The 19,414-nt window shown below is 41.3% G+C and overlaps 1 protein-coding gene across 1 annotated transcript in view; it reads left to right on the forward strand.

Annotated features, from left to right (window-relative positions):
• Mdn1 (midasin AAA ATPase 1) overlaps positions 1-19,414 on the forward strand; it is a 167,478-nt gene that overhangs the window by 132,189 nt on the left and 15,875 nt on the right. The window contains exons 71-88 of the mRNA XM_008854517.3: positions 566-675; positions 1,299-1,372; positions 1,765-1,963; positions 2,866-3,028; positions 4,800-4,946; positions 5,797-5,923; positions 6,848-6,953; positions 7,568-7,683; positions 8,953-9,438; positions 9,718-9,944; positions 10,378-10,542; positions 10,684-10,859; positions 11,703-11,864; positions 12,955-13,092; positions 14,183-14,321; positions 16,164-16,333; positions 16,845-16,985; positions 17,745-17,892. Coding sequence (XP_008852739.1) covers positions 566-675; positions 1,299-1,372; positions 1,765-1,963; positions 2,866-3,028; positions 4,800-4,946; positions 5,797-5,923; positions 6,848-6,953; positions 7,568-7,683; positions 8,953-9,438; positions 9,718-9,944; positions 10,378-10,542; positions 10,684-10,859; positions 11,703-11,864; positions 12,955-13,092; positions 14,183-14,321; positions 16,164-16,333; positions 16,845-16,985; positions 17,745-17,892 — 2,994 coding nt within the window. The remainder of the gene's footprint in view (positions 1-565; positions 676-1,298; positions 1,373-1,764; positions 1,964-2,865; positions 3,029-4,799; positions 4,947-5,796; positions 5,924-6,847; positions 6,954-7,567; positions 7,684-8,952; positions 9,439-9,717; positions 9,945-10,377; positions 10,543-10,683; positions 10,860-11,702; positions 11,865-12,954; positions 13,093-14,182; positions 14,322-16,163; positions 16,334-16,844; positions 16,986-17,744; positions 17,893-19,414) is intronic.

Consider the following 19,414-nt stretch of genomic DNA (forward strand, 5'->3'; position numbering starts at 1 on the left):
TTGACCAAGGTGGCCTTATCTCACAGAGATCCACCTGCTCTGCATCCTAAGTCCCTGAGAGGTGTGTGTCGGCATGCCTGCTAAGACACTGCTTGATCTAAGTCATTGTGTTATTTGATCTACTGAGAGCATGCCACATAATAAACTACACTTAAACTTGCTACTGTCAATTACTACCACAGCAGGTGTGAAACCAAACTGTCACTATAAAATAAAAACGAATATAGAGTATGGATGAATGAGCAGTTGTGGTGACATTTTAATATGTTATCTTTTAATAAAGAGTCGAAGTTCAGAATCTGGTAAAGGTTCAAAAACAGGCAAAGATTTTGAAAGTTTGATTTAAAGAGAACCTCTTTCAGTATATCATCTTTAATAACAGAACAGCAGTCTGTTAGAAGCTGAAATGTAAAATAGGTTAAAGAGCCTGATTGTGGAATATGCAGTGATTTTTTTATGGCACAAGTAATGAGGATGGCTCATCACTGAATCTGAAGCCCACTGCTGGCACGGGTAGCACATGTAGTAATTTATAGTGTATTTGTTTCCTTTTCATTTCTTTCAGATTCACTTTGCAGTGTTCTGTGGAATTTGTACCATTATTACAAGCAGTTTCTTGGTGGGGTCCAGGCCAAAATTGCGGAACTTCGTTCTCCCATAGAAAAAGAGCTTAAAGTAAGATGAGCAGCTATCATAATCACCCTAGGACAAACAACCAGCCAGTTGTTTTTCTTTAATCCTGATGTTTACTCTAACAGCAAGGCAGGGGCTAAAGGGAACAGAGGCAAGCATTGTTTTGCCAGGTGGGATGACATATTGACATTTGGTGATGTTGGCTCCATTGCTGACATGACCAATATGTCAGCAGACAGTGAAGTGGCGCCCGAAGAAGTTCTTAGATGCTGATACAGAGGTCTTGGGGTGCCCTAGTGGTCTTGCCTAGGCTCTTCATCCACCTCACAGGTGTTATTTGGGAAATGAAATGAACTAAGTGCCTTGGGGAAAGGAGAGTCCTCTGTTTTTGATATGTCAGTGAAAATTAGGGTTGCAGAACCACCACTAGTATGAGAACTTGACTAACTTGGTGGTTTCTAAGCAGGAGTACAATAACTTACTGATGGTAGAGCACCTGTTTTGATTAATTTGAGACAAATTTTGAGTCTTCCATTTGTTCCCCGACATAGTCATGTGTTCGGGATGAAATGGGCTCTGACCTTTGGCAGATATATAATCTAGGAAGAAACAAACAGTAATACCAACTTTATAAAGCCATTTCCTGATCTTCCTTTATCTTCTAGGAATTTGTTAAGATATCGAAGTGGAATGATGTCAGCTTCTGGTCCATTAAACAATCTGTGGAAAAGACACATAGGTAATACATCTTTTTATACTAGAAGTAACCGAAAAATCACGATTTTGTGTGGTAGGCTGCAAGATGACATTCTTCTCATGACCTGACCTGTATCACCCTTCTGCTACCACATACAAAATCTACATACATCTAGGAAAATTGCGTGAGCCTTGAGACGGCAGGCCTAGCAGGCCTGGTCTGCCACCGTTTCACTGTTCAAGTAAAGCAATCCCAACATTCCTGGCCTCAGTTTTCTCTTGGCGAAAAGGTGGAGTGCTGGTACTTGACCTGCTTTTTCTCTTAAAAAAAATCCAAAATGATTATGAATACCTTAGTTTTCAAAGTATTTCTTTACTTTCAAATTCCTTTAAAATGGTATTTTAAACTTCCTATCTGTTACCACCTGGGATCAGGACCCTGTTTAAATTCATGAAGAAGTTTGAAGCTGTCCTGAATGAACCCTGTCGGTCATGCCTGGTGGAGAGTGATAAGGAAGAACAGCCTGACTGTTTGCCTGAGTCAACAGAGGAAGCTGCAAGCAAGGCGTCTCCCATTCAGGGTCTGAACAGGACACTGAGGGAGACCCTGTTAGCACAACCAGCAGTATGGCAGGTACTCGCTTGTGTGGGGTTTCATATTCATTCTCAAGCCAGCTGGGCTGGGTCTCTCATGGGTTAGGGGATATACTGGGAACTAGACAAGAAAAATGAAATTTTGTTCTTTGGATATGTATAATATTTGATTGATTGCCTGACTATGCTGCAGAATTAGGCAACAAGCAAGTATCAACCAAAAACTTGATTCTGGGTGACTTAATTTGATGATCTGAGTTTAATCCCTAGAGCCAACATAAGAGGTGGAAGGAGAAACGACTCCATAAAGTTTTCCTCTGATGCTCACACAGTGCTAGGAGATGTATACATCCTTGTACACATAGTAATAATAAAAGAAAAAATTTTTTTTGGTCTTTTTGAAACAGGGTCTCCTTGTAGCCCCAGCTGGCCTTTGAACTCACAAAGATCTGTCTGCTTCTGCCTCCCAAGTGCTGAGATTAAAGGCGTGCGCCACCACGCCTGGCAATAAACAAAAAATTTTTAAGAATACTGGTTATATTTGCTGCAATTTAACATCAGCCTATAGAAACTAACTCTTGTGCTCATCTCTGAACATTTTGTTTAATTGTGAGGGAAGATTTGAAAGATCGGTTTAAGAATGTGCCTAGTGGAGCTGACTTGCCACATGGAAGCTGCTACAGTCCATGTGTGCGAGGCAGTAAAATTCCTGAAAATGTAACAGTGGTAAGGGTCTTGAGGGAATGCTATCAAGTGGCTGTTTTTACTTCTTAACTTTGGCTGAGGGGAACCTGAGGATTGGGGAACACTCCTGCAGAAAGTAATTACTTTTTACTTCTTGCTGGACCTCCCATGCTGGGGTTCACAGTCAATGATGTAAGTAGTTCAAAAAGCATGGTAGAAACTGAATGTATTGTTAACCTGCTCAGCTCTGTTTTTTAGGCCTCAATTGCAGAGCAGTGTCAGAATTCTGGTACTTTCTCTGTGGAGGGAGAACTTCTGCGTCGCTTGCCAAGGCTCTTGAAACGAATGAGGAAGATGTGCCTGACATTCATGAAGGAGAGCCCCCTGCCCTACCTAGTAGAAGGCCTCGACCAGTTCATTGGTGGGTGTCAGCAGCCAGGCCAAGAACAGGACTTGGTCTCTTTTCCCCAGTGGCCCATGATGACTGGAAATGTGGTCCCTATGCCCTTTTTGGCAGCTTATAAAATATTTAAACAGTTAATTGAGTAAGCAAGTAGGCTAAAACTGGAGCCTACTGAGAGCCCACAGTGTCTTCATTTCATCCTGTTGTCCTCACATACAAACTAGAAATGTTAGGCTACCTTTGATTTGTTTAGAGCCTTTTGTTTTTGTTTTGTTTGTTTGGTTTATAATGTCTTGTTGTGTTGTCCAGGTTGGTCTCAAACTCTTAGGTGATCCTCCTGCCTCAACATCCTGAGTAGTACTACAGGCATGTACTACTAAGGCTGCTGTGTTCTAGTATGAGAGAGCGCTTGGTTTTTGCAACTTAAGTTACTCAGGGTGACCTGCTTTAGCCCAGGGACAAAAGTCCATCACCTGGCAAAAGGACGATGTAGTGTGATACAGAAAAGCTCTCTGGTAACCCACCCACAGTGTCATAAAGAGCGTAGCCACCTGTCCTCATTTTGTGACTGCTGCTTATATTTGTCATCTAGGGCTGCCTAGCCAAAGGCTCACATTCTGGGTGGTTTAAACAAGAGAAATCTATCAAGTTACAATTCTAGAAGCTCAGAGTTCAAGGTTAACATGTTGGCAGGTCAGTCTTTTCTAGGGCCTTTCCATGCCTTACAGGTGGCCTTATTCTTGTTGTGAGGAGTTGTGTCCTCACATAGTCACCCTTTAGTCTGTCTGTGTTCTCTGCCGCCTGATCTTGTGTAAGTCATACTTGGGTGAAGATTTTATAAAAAGCCCGTCTCCAAATATAGTCGCATTTTAAGGTCCTAGGGTTAGAATTCTTTAAGATACAAATTGTAACCCCCATTATAGTGCCTGTGTTTATAAGGAAGGCAGCATGGTCCTGTAGAACTTGAGTTTTGGTGTCAGGTTGGCCAGAAGTGGAGTCCTGATTTATCTGAATGGCCTTTAGAAAGTGACTAGACCTCTCTGAGCCCTTTAAAGTCTGTTAAGTGGAGGGCAGGTGTGGTGAGACATATCTTTAGAAGCAGAGGCAAGTCTTTTGCCCTGGCTGGCCTTGAACTTGAGATGTAGAATAGGCTGGCCTTGAGCTCAGGGCAAAAGACTTGCCTCAAAAAGTTTATAAAGTGGAGGTACAAATAAGTGCTTTTGAAATTGTACGGATTAGAAGAGCATTTAGCAAATACTGGCCTGTAGAGCAGGAACACAATACATTTACCAGAAATTTCTCTCAGGTGATTAAAATTTCTTATATAATATACTATACATAGTTGATACTCAGTAAATGGGTTTGTCTTGTTGCTTGCCTGGTTGTTTATAAAACCCTTAAATAAAAATAATAGGCACTTTGATTTATCATCAAGAGATAAGAAAATGGGAGGTATGTTCTTATTTTTTCCATCTTTGTGCATCATGACAAGTGTACTCCAAACACATTGGGCGTTACCAAATGCAGATATAGCCAGATGTGATTCATGCCATTAATCTCAGTACTCAGGAGGGCAGAGGCAGGCAGAAATCTGTGAGTTCCAGGCCAGCTGGGGCTATAGGGAGATCCTGTCCCCCCTCTTCCCCACCCCACCCCCAAAAAAGAATAAGCAAGATACAGATGAATGGTACTTGTGGTGCTCATACCCACAGGATATCCTTGGTATTGGATAATATGAATACATTAATAATAAGGCCCTGGGGCTGAGATTTTCATGTTTTCCCTACAGGTGAAGTAATTTCCTCTGTAAATGAGCTGCAGAGCTTAAAGGTGGAGCCCTCTGCAGAGAAAGAGAAACAGCGGTCAGAAGCCAAGCATATTCTCATGCAGAAACAACGAGCCTTATCAGACCTCTTTAAACACCTTGCAAAAACTGGTAAGAGTTTTCCTAAAACACTAGGAAACATAATCACCAATTTGTTTTAGTTTTAAATATTTGTTTTATTTGTATTCATGTGTGTGTGCACATGTCTGGGGTGCCCAGAGAGGCCAAAAGAGGGCAACATTATAGGCAGTTGTGAGCCACCCAGTGTGGGTGTTGAGAACCAAACTCGAGTCCTTTGGAAGAGCACCAAGCACTCTTAACCACTGAGCTATCTCTCCAACCCCTATACTCACCAACTTTATTGTGGGGCACGCACAACCTGTGTGACTCAGGGGAAACTCCAAAGGCAGCTGAGATAGTAGAAAACAAAAGTATCAGGCAAGGTATGAAATGTCTTTCTATAAGTTGCGGGTACATTCAGGAAAATCCTACAACGCTACTGATGATTCATTCACAAATGTTTTGAGTTTTTGTGGTGAGTTATCTCACAATTTGTATTTTCTGTTTTCATCAGCATATCAGCATATTCCCCTCCTCCCAACATAGCATAGAGAACAACAATGCTTTTCAAACTTTACTGAACATTGGAGGCATCTGGAGAATCATGTTAAAATGCAAGGACTGATCCTATTTTAGTTGGTGTAAACCACAGCCTGACCTGAATCTGCATTTCTTTCTTGCTACATAGTTCAAGCTGACCTTGAACTTGGAATCCTTCTGCCTCCCATGTATCGGCATTACTATAGGCATGTGCCCCCATCCCTGACTACTTGAGCCTACATTTCTGACAAGTTTCTGGGTGATGCTTTTCACAAGACTTTGTTTTGACTAGAAGGGATGATAGTGGCATATTCTTTCTTCCTGAGTCACTTTGATTTAATGAGCGCTGTCTGTTTCCTAGGTTTGTCATATCGAAAAGGTCTTGCCTGGGCCCGTTCAAAAAGTCCTTCAGAGGTGCTTCATCTTCACCCATTAGATCTCCAGAGTGCATTGTCTATAGTGAACAGCACTCAAGAGGGTGATTCTAGGTTTGTTTGTTTTTAAATTGTGTGTTGACCAAGTCATTAAACATCTAGGAGGGAGGTTTGGAAAATTAAGAAGATACTGTTTATAAAAGTGCCTTGCTCAGAATATGGCACCCAGTAAACATTAAGTAGTCATTTTCTCTTCTTTTTCCTTTCTCTTTCTAATATTTGTTCCCTGGGTGGGTTTGTTTGTCATACTGGGGTTAAACCAGGGCCTTAAGCATTCTAAGACCATGCTTTGTCAAAGAACTGTGGCACCAACCTGTTCTTTTTCTGTCCTTGTATTTTCCCAAGACCTGCTTACTTGATTTGAATTTATAATTAGAAACCTGTTAATGACCACAATTTTTGCTGTCTCTTGTATATCTAAGTTCTAAAATGCTACTAAGCTTGAAAACCTGTGAACTTTTGAGACAGACCTGTTATTATCTACCTACAGGTGTTATAAATGATTTTCCTGTATTTTATTTGCTTCGTGGTGTTTGTAGGGCTTTAAATTTCTATTCAAAACAGCATTGTAAAAACGGAGTCGTATAGCAGCCCTGTAGATTTTTAGATTTTCAGAGTAATTTGTTAAGTGCATTCTCATTTTGGCTGTGGATGATTTATTTTTTTGTATATGTATGAATCTTTTGCCTGCATGTGTATAGAGGCACCATGTGCATGCAGAGCACCAGAACAGAGCATTAGATCCTCTGCAACTGGAGGAACAAATGGTTTCTGACCCATCATGTGGGTGCTGAGAACCAACCAACCTTTACCATCACTTCCTTATACTTCCAGAGCCAAGTATCCTCATGAAAATAAATCTATCTCAGCTGTTGACTTTGCATTATGACTAAATATACTCAGAAGTCTTGAGCCTTCAAGATCTTTAGGGGGAGGTTGTGGTTTTAATTAAATAAGTCATGTTGATTTCTTTTCTAGGCTCCTTACAGAAATCTCATCCTTGTGGGATGGGTGCCAGAAGTATTTCTATCGCTCTCTTGCACGGCACACCAAGCTTACCGCAGCCTTAGCAACTCCTGCCAAGGTAGACTGACAAACAATGAGAATTACAGGGGCCAGGGGAAGCTTCTATTTTCTTCATCCCAGGCCACCATCTGACCTTGTCAAGTGATACAGCTTGTTAGTGGGCGTGTTGGAGCTTTTTTCAGAGCAGCATTCAACTTAAATCAGTGTGATTTTGTTCAGAGGCCTAGAACATCTTATAAGTTGTATTGTACTTGCCAAGAGAAAAATGATGTAAGAAAAACTTCATACTGAAGATTCCATCTTAATCTTTTTTGAGGGGGGGCAGGGGGGTTGAGACAGTGTCTCCCTGTAGCCCCAGCTGTCCTGGAACTCACTATGTAGAATAGGCTGGCCTTGAACTCAGAAAGATCTTCCTGCCTCTGCCTCCCGAGTGCTGGGATTACAGATGTGCTTTTGGCGGTTATTAATGGAATGCCAGTGACCTCAGAACCATAATCTGAAGAAAAGCTCCTCAACAAAACATGAATGCATTGCTACTTACATGTAGCACCATCTGTTCAAGCACAAGTCTACCTGAAATTTTCAGGAAATACTAAAGTCTTTCTAGTGGAACCTTTGTGGGGGTATTTTCCAGCAATGCCTTTAGTATGCTTTTCCTTCTCCCTCTGACAGGAGATGGGCATGGGCACCATTGAGAGATGTAAAGGGTTCTCAGCACATTTGATGAAGATGCTAGTCCAACAGCGCCGCTCCTTGACCATCCTGACTGAGCAGTGGATCATCCTCAGGTATGTCCTGAGAAGCTGGGTTGCATGAAACTAGGAAGAGCTATGCAAGCCAATTCAGACTTGTTTCATATGCTGAGAGGAAATAGCTGTAGCTCAGCTATGCCTGGGTCTGGAATGAGAACACTGACTGCTGTAGGTTGATAAAGTGTTGTATTTGTTGTGTCAGGGGTTCCTGGTCTCTGAACTAAAATTGAATCTACTTCTGTTAGTTGAGCTTTTAAGTTTCCTCAGTTTCTGATTTACTGAACTATACATGGGTACTCCTCCATGAAAGTGGATAAATAAGAGATGAGGCCTGTAGGGAAGGTTGTTGTTATCTATTGAATGGCTGAGAGTGTTTTCAAACTACATTCACTTTGGTTTCAACTATTCTCTGCTCAATTCATTGAGGTCTATTTATCAAAGTATAGTATTTACAGGCTAGTAACAGCTGAAATCACTGCAGTGGTGTGATTATTCACTGGTTAGCTGAGGACCTGCTGTAAGGTTCAGCTGATATGGCATGAATTTTGATGCTTCTCTTGAGAAACAGTTAATACTGCGAGAAACATTTTAACAGACTGCTTAACTTCATCATCTTTTTTTTTTTTTTTTTTTTTTTTTATTTAAAAATGGAGAAAAATATTTTAGACGCAGGTTTCATTTCTATCATTTTTTTTTTTTTTTTTTTTTTTTAGATGGTCTCCCTGTAGCCCCAGCTGGCCTGGAACTCATTATGTAGACCAGGCTGGCATTGATCCATCTGCTTCTGTCTCACGAGTGCTGGGATTAAAGGCATGCACCACCATGCCCGGCCAACTTCTTAACCCTTTTAAAAATTGATTTTGACCTATTTTCATTTTGTATGTATGAATGTTTTGCATGCATGTATGTAAATGCATTTGTGCATGCAATGCCTGTGGCGGCTGGAAGAAGACATCAGATTCCCCTAAGAACTGTAGTTACAGATGGTTGTTAGCCTCCATGTGGGTGCTGGGAACTGAACCCTGGGTCCTCTACAAAAGCAACAAATGCACTTGTTCTGAAGCATACAGACTGATTGGCTCTCTTCCTCTTCCCCCCTCCCTCTCTCCTCCTCTTCCTCTCACCCCCAGGGTCTAACTGTCGCCCTGGCTGGCCTGGAACTCACAGTGATCCATGTGCCTCTGCTTCCCAAGGGCTAGGAATTAAAGGTGTGCACTGACACACTTGGTCTAGATTTACTTATAAAAACCACCTGGTAGCGTGGTTGAAGATGACATTGTGTTTTTGTCACATTTCTCTGCACAGGAACCTCCTCAGCTGTGTACGGGAGATTTACAGCAGGCTGACTGGGCCCCTAGTCTATCCTGTGGCCTTCCCACCTCAGGACAGTGTGCAGCAGTGGACAGAGCGGCTACAGCACTTGGCCATGCAGAGCCAAATTCTGCTGGAGCAACTTTCCTGGTTTTTCCAGTGCTGTCCCAATGCAGGGCCAATTGAAGGCCATAGCAATGCGCCAGTGCAGGGGCAGTCTGTTGCCCCATACCCTGAAACAGCAGAGCTGACCAAGGGACAGGCATCTGATGCAGTGCCAGACTTAATTCGCTCTGATCTAAGCTACCCATCCCCAGTACCTGGATATCAGCTGCCATCTGGTTGCCGAATGCGGAAGCAAGACCAGCTTTGGCAACAGTCAACTATAGGGTTGACAGAGATGCTAAAAACTGTTAAAACTATGAAAGCCAATGTTGACAAAATTAGGCAGCAGTCCTGTGAGACTCTCTTTCATTCTTGGTGAGTATGTCTGTTTTTGTTTTTACTGTGTGCTTGGGTGGTTGTACAGAATTTAGTTGTGGAATAAAATTAAGAAAATAATTATGCTGTTATGAGTCCTGTTACCAAACTTATGTGATATTTTATGGCATATGTTTAGCTGTAGACTTTGAATACAGCAGGTTTTGCTCTACGTATATTTTAGTGGTTAGAGGGTGTGTGTGTGTGTGTGTGTGTGTGTGTTGGTTGGCTGGTTGGTTGGTTGTAGTCCCTTTCAACATTGTGGCACTTCTATTGCAGGAAAGATTTTGAAGTTTGCTCTTCTGGGCTGAGTTGCCTATCCCAGGTGTCAGCTTATTTGCAAGGCCTAGAGTCCTTGTTCATTCTTCCAGGGATAGAGGTTGAGCAAACAGACCAACAAATGGTATTAGTCGAAAGCCTAAAATATATAAGAAGAGAAATCGATAAAGCTGTAGATGACTTTACTACCTGGAAAGCACGTCTGTTCATTTCAAGCAATCAAGGAGGTAAGAACATAGAAATGAGGCAATGGAGAGTGAAATCCAGATTATCCGTTTATATGTGTCCTGTTGTAGATTTGTACTTGTCTGGGGTAGGAGAGCAACACAGGCTCATTTGTTTCTTAAAGTTTCTCTTAGGCTGAAAAGCTTGGGGTCAATATGTGGACCAAATTGGGGATTATATACACTACCATAACTATTACTACTTTTGTAATTTTTGCATGTTTTTTGCAAAATTGTTTTAATATAAAATGGCAGGTTTAATAGGTTTATATAAGCAAAGAATCTGCCTTATGTCCAGCATGGCTTAGCATAATGCCTCACTAGATACTAAGTGCTTAACTTAGAGCTATCTGATAAAGTAACATGAGTATTGCTAATGATTTCCAGAGACATCAACTGAGTGATTGATGTTGTTTTGTATCATATCATTTTCTAGGAAACCAGTTGTTGGAAGAAAGCTTTGTTGAAGATTTCTCAGAACAAGTAGAAACTGCCATCCAGGCCATCCTCTGTGCCATCCAGAACTTAGCAGAGAGAAACAATAAAAAGGCAGGGGAGAGCACCAACCAAAGACGACCACAAGAAGAGGATGATGTGTCAGGTCAGAAAAACGTGAGAGTTGATGCAGCTTTTATAATTATTGAGTTGTTTCTGTGACAGGCAAGTTAAAGACCCACATAAGAAGTAGGTGACTGTGTGAATAGAGACACAAGAAAAGTTTATTTTATTTTCTTCCTGTTAGGAATGAAAGAAGAAGGTTTTGAGAGACTGCAGCCAGGGCATCTGACAAAACTCTTAGAGGATGACTTCTGGGCCATTGTGAGCACTTTGCATGTTCAGAAAATAATTTCTTCCATCTCAGAGCTGTTGGAGAGGTTGAAATCCTGCAGTGAAGATGGGAACACAACCAAACACATGGTAACCAGCTGTTTTTAGCAGACTCTTTATGTGTATCAGTGTTTTGCCTGCATGTATGTAAGTGCACCCATGTGTGCAGTGCTCACAGAGGCCAGTAGAGGGTGCTGGATCCCCTGGAACTGTAGTTAATGGGTGGTGGTGAATTGCCGTATGAGTGCTGGAAACTGAACCCAGGTCTCTGTAAGCAGCTGAGTCGTTTCTAGCGCCCTTGGCAGTCTTCCTGCTCTCTGAAGTGGATTGAGACAGAGTGGCCTTCACCTCACTCCATGGGAGGGGTCCTGAAACAGACCCATGTGCCCAACTCACTGAGAATTTGATCTATTTGTAAATACAGTTGTCAGTGGTGTCTTTTTGTTTAAGCTTAACATTTGCTTGCTGAATGTTACAACTTTGAGATGCAGAAGTGCAAAAAATGCTAACAATCCAGAATAAACACCTTTAAAAAAAATGCTATTAGGTGGTTCATGCTTATAATCCTAGCACTTGGGAGACTGAGGCAGGAAGATCACCATGAATCTGAGATTATCCTGGGCTACACATGGTAAACTCTAGCACAGCTTAGGCTACAGAGTAAGATCCTATCTGAAAATAATAATAGTAATAATACTGCTAAGCAATAAAGCTAAATAATGCCTGAGAATTTAAAGTGTACATTTATGAGTTTGTATAAGGAAAAATATCTCAGTGAGCTAGTGGAGGAGATGGGGTTAAAGTGCATGATTGACTTTCAGCACATTTATGAACTGTTCACCATGTCACTGTCTAGTTCTAGAGCATTGTGTCGCCCTAGAGAGAACTGATGCCTGTTCTGCAGTGTAAGTGGTATTTGTGTTTGTCTTCCAGGTCTTCCAGCACTCCTGCTGCCTGCTGGTGCGCTTAGTGCCCATGCTCTGCAGCTTCTCAGACCTCATCCTCTTCTTCCTGTCTATATCTCTGGCAACTCATCGGAGCACTGCAAAACTGCTCTCTGTGCTTGCCCAGATCTTCACAGAACTCTCCCAGAAGGTGAGGACTGTTCACAGGGAACATGGATGGATCAGTGCACCCAAACATTTTATGTCCTCTGCAGGGTTTGATGGGCATTTATTTTGGATCCTCAGAAACTAGGAGGTAGTCTGTACTTCCTATGGGTTTTAGGGCCTTTGTCTGTCAACCTGATTGCTAAATGGGTTTTCATAAGGTCTTAGAACTTGCAAATTACCCACTGATGAATTCTGTTAGCCATACAGGGTTGTCTGAGAGCAAAGCTGCTGCTCTCTGCTGTGTTTTCCTTTCCTCCCTGTCAGTTTGAACTCTCCAGATCTCTTGAGCTAGCCTTGTAGGATGAATCCTTAGGCTACTACAAGAATGATTATGATTAGATGATTAAACAGGGGGCTCTTAAATAGTAAGCGGAAAACATTGTTTTTCATTAAGACATGTATACACAGCTGTGAAAAGCATCAGACCTGTAGAGATTGTAGACCTGCCTCAATGCAAGGCAGTGAAACCCAAAAGATAGTGCAAGGTATTGTCCACATGACCTTTCCAGGCCATAACTTAAAAGTGAGATCTGCCTGTGCTTGTTTGTATTTTTGTGAACACCATCTTCAAATGAGTAAAAGTTCTATTTTATTTCTTCCTTGGTGTTCTGAGATTTCTTCAACTCTTAAGTATAATATAAATGAGGTACACTTAAACAAGGTAGGGATTTACAAACTGAAGATGGGTCTGGACTTTTTAAAGTCCTGGAAAGAGTTAAAAAGTGGGAGGCAAGCTTGATGCCATGCACACAAAAAGAAATTGTGCACATACACACAAAAAAATTGTTAAGCCTATCTCTTCAACAGCTGTGTTCTAGCCTGGCTCAGTGGCTTGCTTCTAAATAACTATCTTAATATATTTCACTCAAATTTTTATCTTGGCAACTTAATAAATGACAGTCTGCCAGAGGCTTCTGTAGAGTTAAAAATAGCGCAGTAAATCAGGTCAAGCTGAAACTTTGTGGTAGCTGCTGTTACCTAGGAGAGCATATCAAAGGTCTACTACATTTCCAGCAGGGTTATAACTGAGCTAGAGAACAATTAAGCATTTGCTAAATTTTCTTTTTCCCAAGGGATTTTGCTTGCCTAAAGAGTTTATGGATGATTCAGCAGGAGAGGGAGCGACTGAGTTTCATGACTACGAAGGAGGTGGGATTGGAGATGGTGAGGGCATGAAGGATGTGAGCGACCGGATAGAAAGTGAGGAACAGGTATGTTTACATAGTTAAGAAGTACTTATACAGCTTTCATAGGTTTTTCAATATTTAAGTTCCATTAAACTGCTTACTAGGCTAACAGTTTAAGACTGATCTATGCAGTCGTAAGGGCAGTCTTTAAGTAAGCCTAAAAGCTGCAGGAAGCTTACCTTTGCAATTCAGCCTCTGGCTATGGTTATAATTTTGGAAGGGTGACCTTGTTTTTAAATAGGGTAGGATTTGCTGGTGATTTCTACAGAGTGTATTTTTGATAAATGGTAATTGGTTTTGTTGTTGTTATTGTTATTTTGGTCTTTTTTAGACAGGGTCTCCTTTGTACCCAGCTGGCCTGGAACTCACTATGTAGACCAGGCTGGGCTTGATCTTACAGAGATCCACCTGCCTCCTGAGTGCTGGGATTAAAGGTACCACCACACCTGGCTATTTTTTTCTTTTAATTAATTTTTTTGTGTATGAGTGTTCTGTCTACATACATGTATGTGTCCAACATGTGTACAGTGCCCATGGAGGCCAGAAGAAGGATTCAGATCCCCTGAAACTGGAGTTATGGGCAGTTGCTAGCCACCATGTGCGTACTATAAACCAAACCCAGGCCCTCTATAAAAGCAGCCAGTGCCTTAACTGCTAAGCCATCACTCCAGCGCCTGGAGTAGTAATGTTTTTTAAAACTTGGCTATAAAAAGCGATAATTAAGGCTGGAGAGATGGCTCAAGGGTTAAGAGCACTGGCTACTCTTGCAGAGGACCTGAATTCCATTCCTAGCACCCACATGGCGGCTAACAACAGTTCATAACTCCAGTTTCAAGGGATTTGACCTCCCAACATTACACAATATAGGTGCACTTACATCCTTGTAGGTAATACACTCATATACATAAAAAAATAAAAATAATAAAATATTTTTTAAAATAAAAAGTGATAATCAGTAGTGCCAAAATTGGCTAATAATGTTTGGTTTTTGTTTTGTTTTGCTTTCCTCCTGTACTTCAGCGTACTTTCACAGTGTTAACCCTGACGTTTCTATTTGAGAATTGAAGCAAACACAAAGTACAACATTCATTGATGTTAATGCTTTTTGATAAAGGTAGAAGATACATTTCAGAAGGGTCAAGAAAAGAAGGAAGAAGAGCACTCAAAGTCTGATATTAAGGGCGAGGATAATGCCATTGAGATGTCAGAGGACTTTGACGGGAAAATGCATGATGGAGAGCTGGAAGAACAAGGTCTGAGATAGGTCCTTAATGCTGCTTTTTAAAAACATAAATATTTTCTTCAGGAAATTCTCCAGTCCAGTAGGAAGCCTCTTACATTCTTTTGCAACAGGTTGGTTATTCTACATAACTATAGGTCAACATCAGCAGCCACTTGTGCTCTGAGGCAGAATTCATAGGTTTAGAGGTTCTCTTTTTGAGTATCCAAGACATTGACTAATGTGCTGAGTGAAGTAGACAGTGGTGCCCTGCAGAGAAGCCCAGAACAAGATGAACTGTAATAGAGCTGGACTCTGAACTCGTTGGGGCAATGTTTTTAAAATGAGCTTTTCCCTAATTACAAAAATAGTAAGGAGCTAAGGAGATGACTCAGTGGGTTACATGTCAACCTGAGGACCCGAGTTTGAATCCCCGAACCCACTTAGAGCCAGGCACAGCCTGAGCATCTGTAATCCCAGCACTCCTAGGAAGCAGTGAAAGATGTGACAGAAAACCCCCAGAAACTCGAAGGCCAGCTAGCCTGGCTTTTATGGAGTGGAAAAATAAGAGACCCTGTCCCAAATGAAGTGGGAAGTTGTCTTCTGACCTATGTGCACTCACTCACACTCACACACAAGAATGTACACACATACACACAAGTAATAAATGTGTTACTAAAAATTTAAGGACAAGATAAATACTGTTAAGCCCACCACACACAAAAGCTACTTAATAAATTTTGGGGTTTTTCCCCCCCCCCCCATTTGTGGCATATAAGTACACACATAGACCATATTCATTTTTGTAGTCTGCTTTTGTTTGTTTTAAATATATTCTAAACCTTCCCTCATCATTAAAATTTTGAGAATATGGAGCTAGAGAAATGGCTCACAGTTAAGAGCACTAGCTGCTCTTGGAGAGGACCTTGGTTTGGTTCCCAGCACCCACATGGCAGCTAGCAACCATCCATAACTCCAGTTCCAAGGAATCAGATGCTGCCTTCTGACCTCTGTGAGCATTGCACAACACAGTTGTACTTACATATATGCAAGCAATATACTCATACACATAAAATATTAAAGCTTTTTTTTTTTTTTGGTCTTTTTGAGACAGGGTCTCCCTGTAGCTCCAGCTGTCCTGGAACTCACTATATAGATCAGGGTGGCCTTGAACTCAGAGAGATCCGCCTGCCTCTGAGTGCTGGAATTAAAGGCGTGCGCCACCACGCCCGGCGAGAATATATTTTTTATAACACGTCATCTGTCATGTTTGTGCCATCATTTCAGCACTTACTCTAAATCTTCCAAAAGCTTTAAATTTGAAATTTAGCATCTTATCATAAGCGAAGGTCCTCAAGAAATGAATGCCAGCCTTAGAGAAGATGTGTATAAGTGCTTGCCTATGAAGCATAGGGAATAACGATCAACAAAGGAAGCATTGGACAAAGATGATGGCAAGAAATTTCTAGTTAATTAGTCTACACTTGATTTTAGATCTTTGGCTAAAATCATAGTAAAATTTGTTGGAAATGAGGCAAGTACACTTGGAAATCACCTAGTCTGATCCATCTCATGGATACAAATTGAAACTAAAATGCAACTGCTGAGTCCCGTGGTGTATTCCACCAGCATCAAAACAAGATGTCCTGACAGCTCCTTACTTTTTATTCAAACATTTAAGCTCTTTTTCTTCCAAACAGTTTGCAAAGTACATAGAACTGCTTGGGTAGAGCTAAAGGCATATCTGCCTATAGTGTTCTATAGAAACAAGCAGTGGATCTCAGAATGGGACCTTTGCCAGGAGGACGTGCGTCTGTGCCTTTTATACACGCAGACCTGGGATCTGCCTAACTGAGCCCAGTGCGTTTCCTTTCAGAAGAGGATGATGAGAAATCAGATAATGAGGACAGAGACCTGGATAAGCAGATGGGTGAGCTCAATGGTGAGGAAGCTGACAAGCTAGATGAGAGACTTTGGGGCGATGAGGAAGAAGAAGATGAAGAAGAAGACAGTAAAACTGAAGAGACAGGACCAGGAATGGATGAGGTAATAAAGATTCCCCTATCCCAGGTTGAAAGGAGTTAGTCCTCACCACCTGCTACTCCCTACCATTTGCTGCTTCTCTTTCTTTGTTTTTCTTCCCTTTCTTCGATCACTTCTTTTCCTTTCTTACCTCACCTAATTGTATTCTGACCTAAAAGAGCAGTCTAACCTAAGTCCTCTGGGGTGTTATGTTACAGAGAAGGGAACTTTTAAAAAACAGACATGCAGATGTTCTAGGCTAATTCTCCCATGTACCACTGCTTTCCTCAGCTCCTATCCGAGAGTTCCAGGGTTGGGGGTGCCACATAGCAGAGTGTGATGCATCTGTCAGACCCACTCTTCTCATTCTGTTTTTGCTGCTCTTTGAGCAGAGCTAGACATCTCATGAATAATAGTCTGTCAGCCAGATTCTTGTATATCAGACACCTGATAGCAAAAATAATCATCATCATCTGAGGGGTTAGCCATACAGAAGCAAATTTCTTGGGCTGAGTATGATAATTTCTTCATTTAGGAAGATTCTGAACTTGTTGCTAAAGATGACAACTTGGATGCTGGGAATTTGAACAAACATAAAAAACATCAAAATGAGAAAGAATCAGAATCTGAAGATGTTGAACAAGGCCAAGAGAAAATTAATGAACAAATTGATGAGGTAATGAAGATTTGAAAATTCTCTGTTCTCCTGACTAAAGACCATAGGTCTTGGGCCAGGCATGATGGCACATACCTTTAACTCTAGTACTCCAGAGGTGGAGGCAGGTAGTTCTCTGGGACTTCAAGGCCAGGGTTACATAGTAAGACTCTGTCTCAAAAAAATAAGACCACAATTCTTTGACAGTCTCATGACATCAGTAGTTTTCCCGTGCCTCATAAAAGAATGTGTGTCTGAGCTGGACATGGTGGCATGCACTCAAAATTTTAGCATTCATGAGGCTGAAGCAGGCCCTTCATGGGTTTTCAGCCAACCTGGGTTACATAGTTGGGATCCTGTCTGGTGGGGTGTGTGGCATCGGGGGTGGGAGTGGGGTAGGGGGTGGATGTGGTAGATTAAAGTATCTTAAACTATTGATTTCTGCTGATGTAGTATATATGCTGTTTGGGCTCATGCTATAGTAAGAAACTAAGATATATGGTCCTTTATTTCTTTTCATAAGTGATTTTGTTGTTTTGTTTTTTAAAAAAATTAACATAGAGTCTGTTTTCCTTAGAGAACCTGTACAGAATGTGAGATTTGAAGTTAACATGGAAGACCCAAAACTATTACAGCCACTAGTGGGTGCTGTGATATTTCAACTGGGTTCACCCTGTGCTGGAGGCCAGACTTGGGTTGGGGCACTACTAGGGAAGAAAGAAGTTGTACTTTTGTGTAGAAAGTTCTTTTTCTCCATGCTCTCTCTTTATTGTCCTAAAGAGGGAATATGATGAGAATGAGGTCGACCCTTACCATGGCAATCAGGAAAAGCTGCCAGAACCTGAGGCCTTGGACCTTCCAGATGACTTGAAACTTGACAGTGAGGACAAAAATGCTGGTGAGGATACAGACAATGAGGAAGGAGAAGGTACGTTTTTCAAGTAACCCATAGACATCATTGGCAACGGGCGGTATCTGATTTCTGTTCAGCCCATGAAAATGAGGTCAGAAGTCCTGTTTTGATAGCTCCATTCCACTTTGAGTAAATACATAGCTCATAGACCAACAGGTCACTCTCTTTTGCTGTTGCCATTTCCCATCCTGTGTTTTGTATTGCTGTGCTCTAGTGGCACTTCATCACATACCTCTCTCTCCAAAGCTATTGCTATGTTCTACCTGTGGGTTCATAATGCAGTCTTGGTATATCAATGCCTCTCATACAGCCCAGTTACATCATATCTAGGGAAATAATGATTTCAGCTGTTGATGTCTTCATTTCGCAATATGAAGTCACTATATGAGAGGGAGTACTCCCTAAAAAAATCACATGCACCATGATTAGTGCATCTGCTGCTCATTTTAACCATTGTGACTCCAAAGGTCTCCTTGTCTCTTGCCCAGCCACACAGAAAGATAGGAGTTAACTTTGCTGATTTGAAGGAGTTACATACTTAGGAATGCTAATTTTAAGTGAATAATTTTGATACCAATGTTGAAACAAAAACAGCAAGTTAGAAAAGAATTACTAAGTAGACTATATGAAAATCTAATATTGGAATCTGACTTCAATTCTAGTGTCAGCAACCAAGAACACATAATATTAAGAGTAAAACTGAAAGACTCTACATAGTGAGTTCCAGGCCAACTGGAGCAACAGGGAGACCCTCTCTCAAAACAACAACAACAAAAAAGCTGCTGAGTATAATAAGCTATCTTCCCTAAAATATCCATTTATTTAGGTTCATTTAGACTAGGGTGTATGAGCCAAGGAGCCGATTATCACTTACTAATAGCTTTCAGAAGTGTCCAAAATATAAGAAAATAGTTATAATAAATAAAATTTGGGGATTTGGGGAGATAGCTCAGTTGGTAAAGTGCTTGCCATGCAAGTATGAGGACCTGAGTTTTAATACATGTCCCACTTACAAAGCTAGGCATGGGTGCACACTTGTAATCCCAGAGACAGGAGGATCCCCAGGGTTTGATGGCCAGCTAGTCTACCCTAATTGGTGAGCTGCTGCAGGCTAGTGAAAAAGCCTGTCTCAAAGGAGGTGGGTAGCATCCCTGAAGATGACAGCGAAGGTTGTCCTCTGGCCTGTACATGCACTTGGATACACAACACAAGAGCACACGCAAAAGAAGAAATAAAACCTTTTCAAATTCAAATGTTTTCATTTGAATGTGAGTTATTTTCTATGTGTGATAAGGAATGATATCACCAGTTATTTACAGTGATAATTGGAGCATTAAGCTATTATGCTTGATCTAAAATTTTCCTATTGTGGGAGTTTCTTGATTTATAGCATTTTTTTGACCAATTACTTTTTTTTAATGTGCCACTGAAATTAGAATATGAAAGCATAGTGTGGACAGCAACAGGCAAACTTTACAGACTCAAATAATGTGTATGTGTGATGCGTGTGCATTTGTGTGAACACAGTGCGTACTTG

Source organism: Nannospalax galili, unplaced genomic scaffold, assembly GCF_000622305.1.
Source record: "Nannospalax galili isolate Female #2095 unplaced genomic scaffold, S.galili_v1.0 scaffold1467, whole genome shotgun sequence".
In the NCBI taxonomy this organism is placed as follows: Eukaryota; Metazoa; Chordata; class Mammalia; order Rodentia; family Spalacidae; genus Nannospalax; species Nannospalax galili.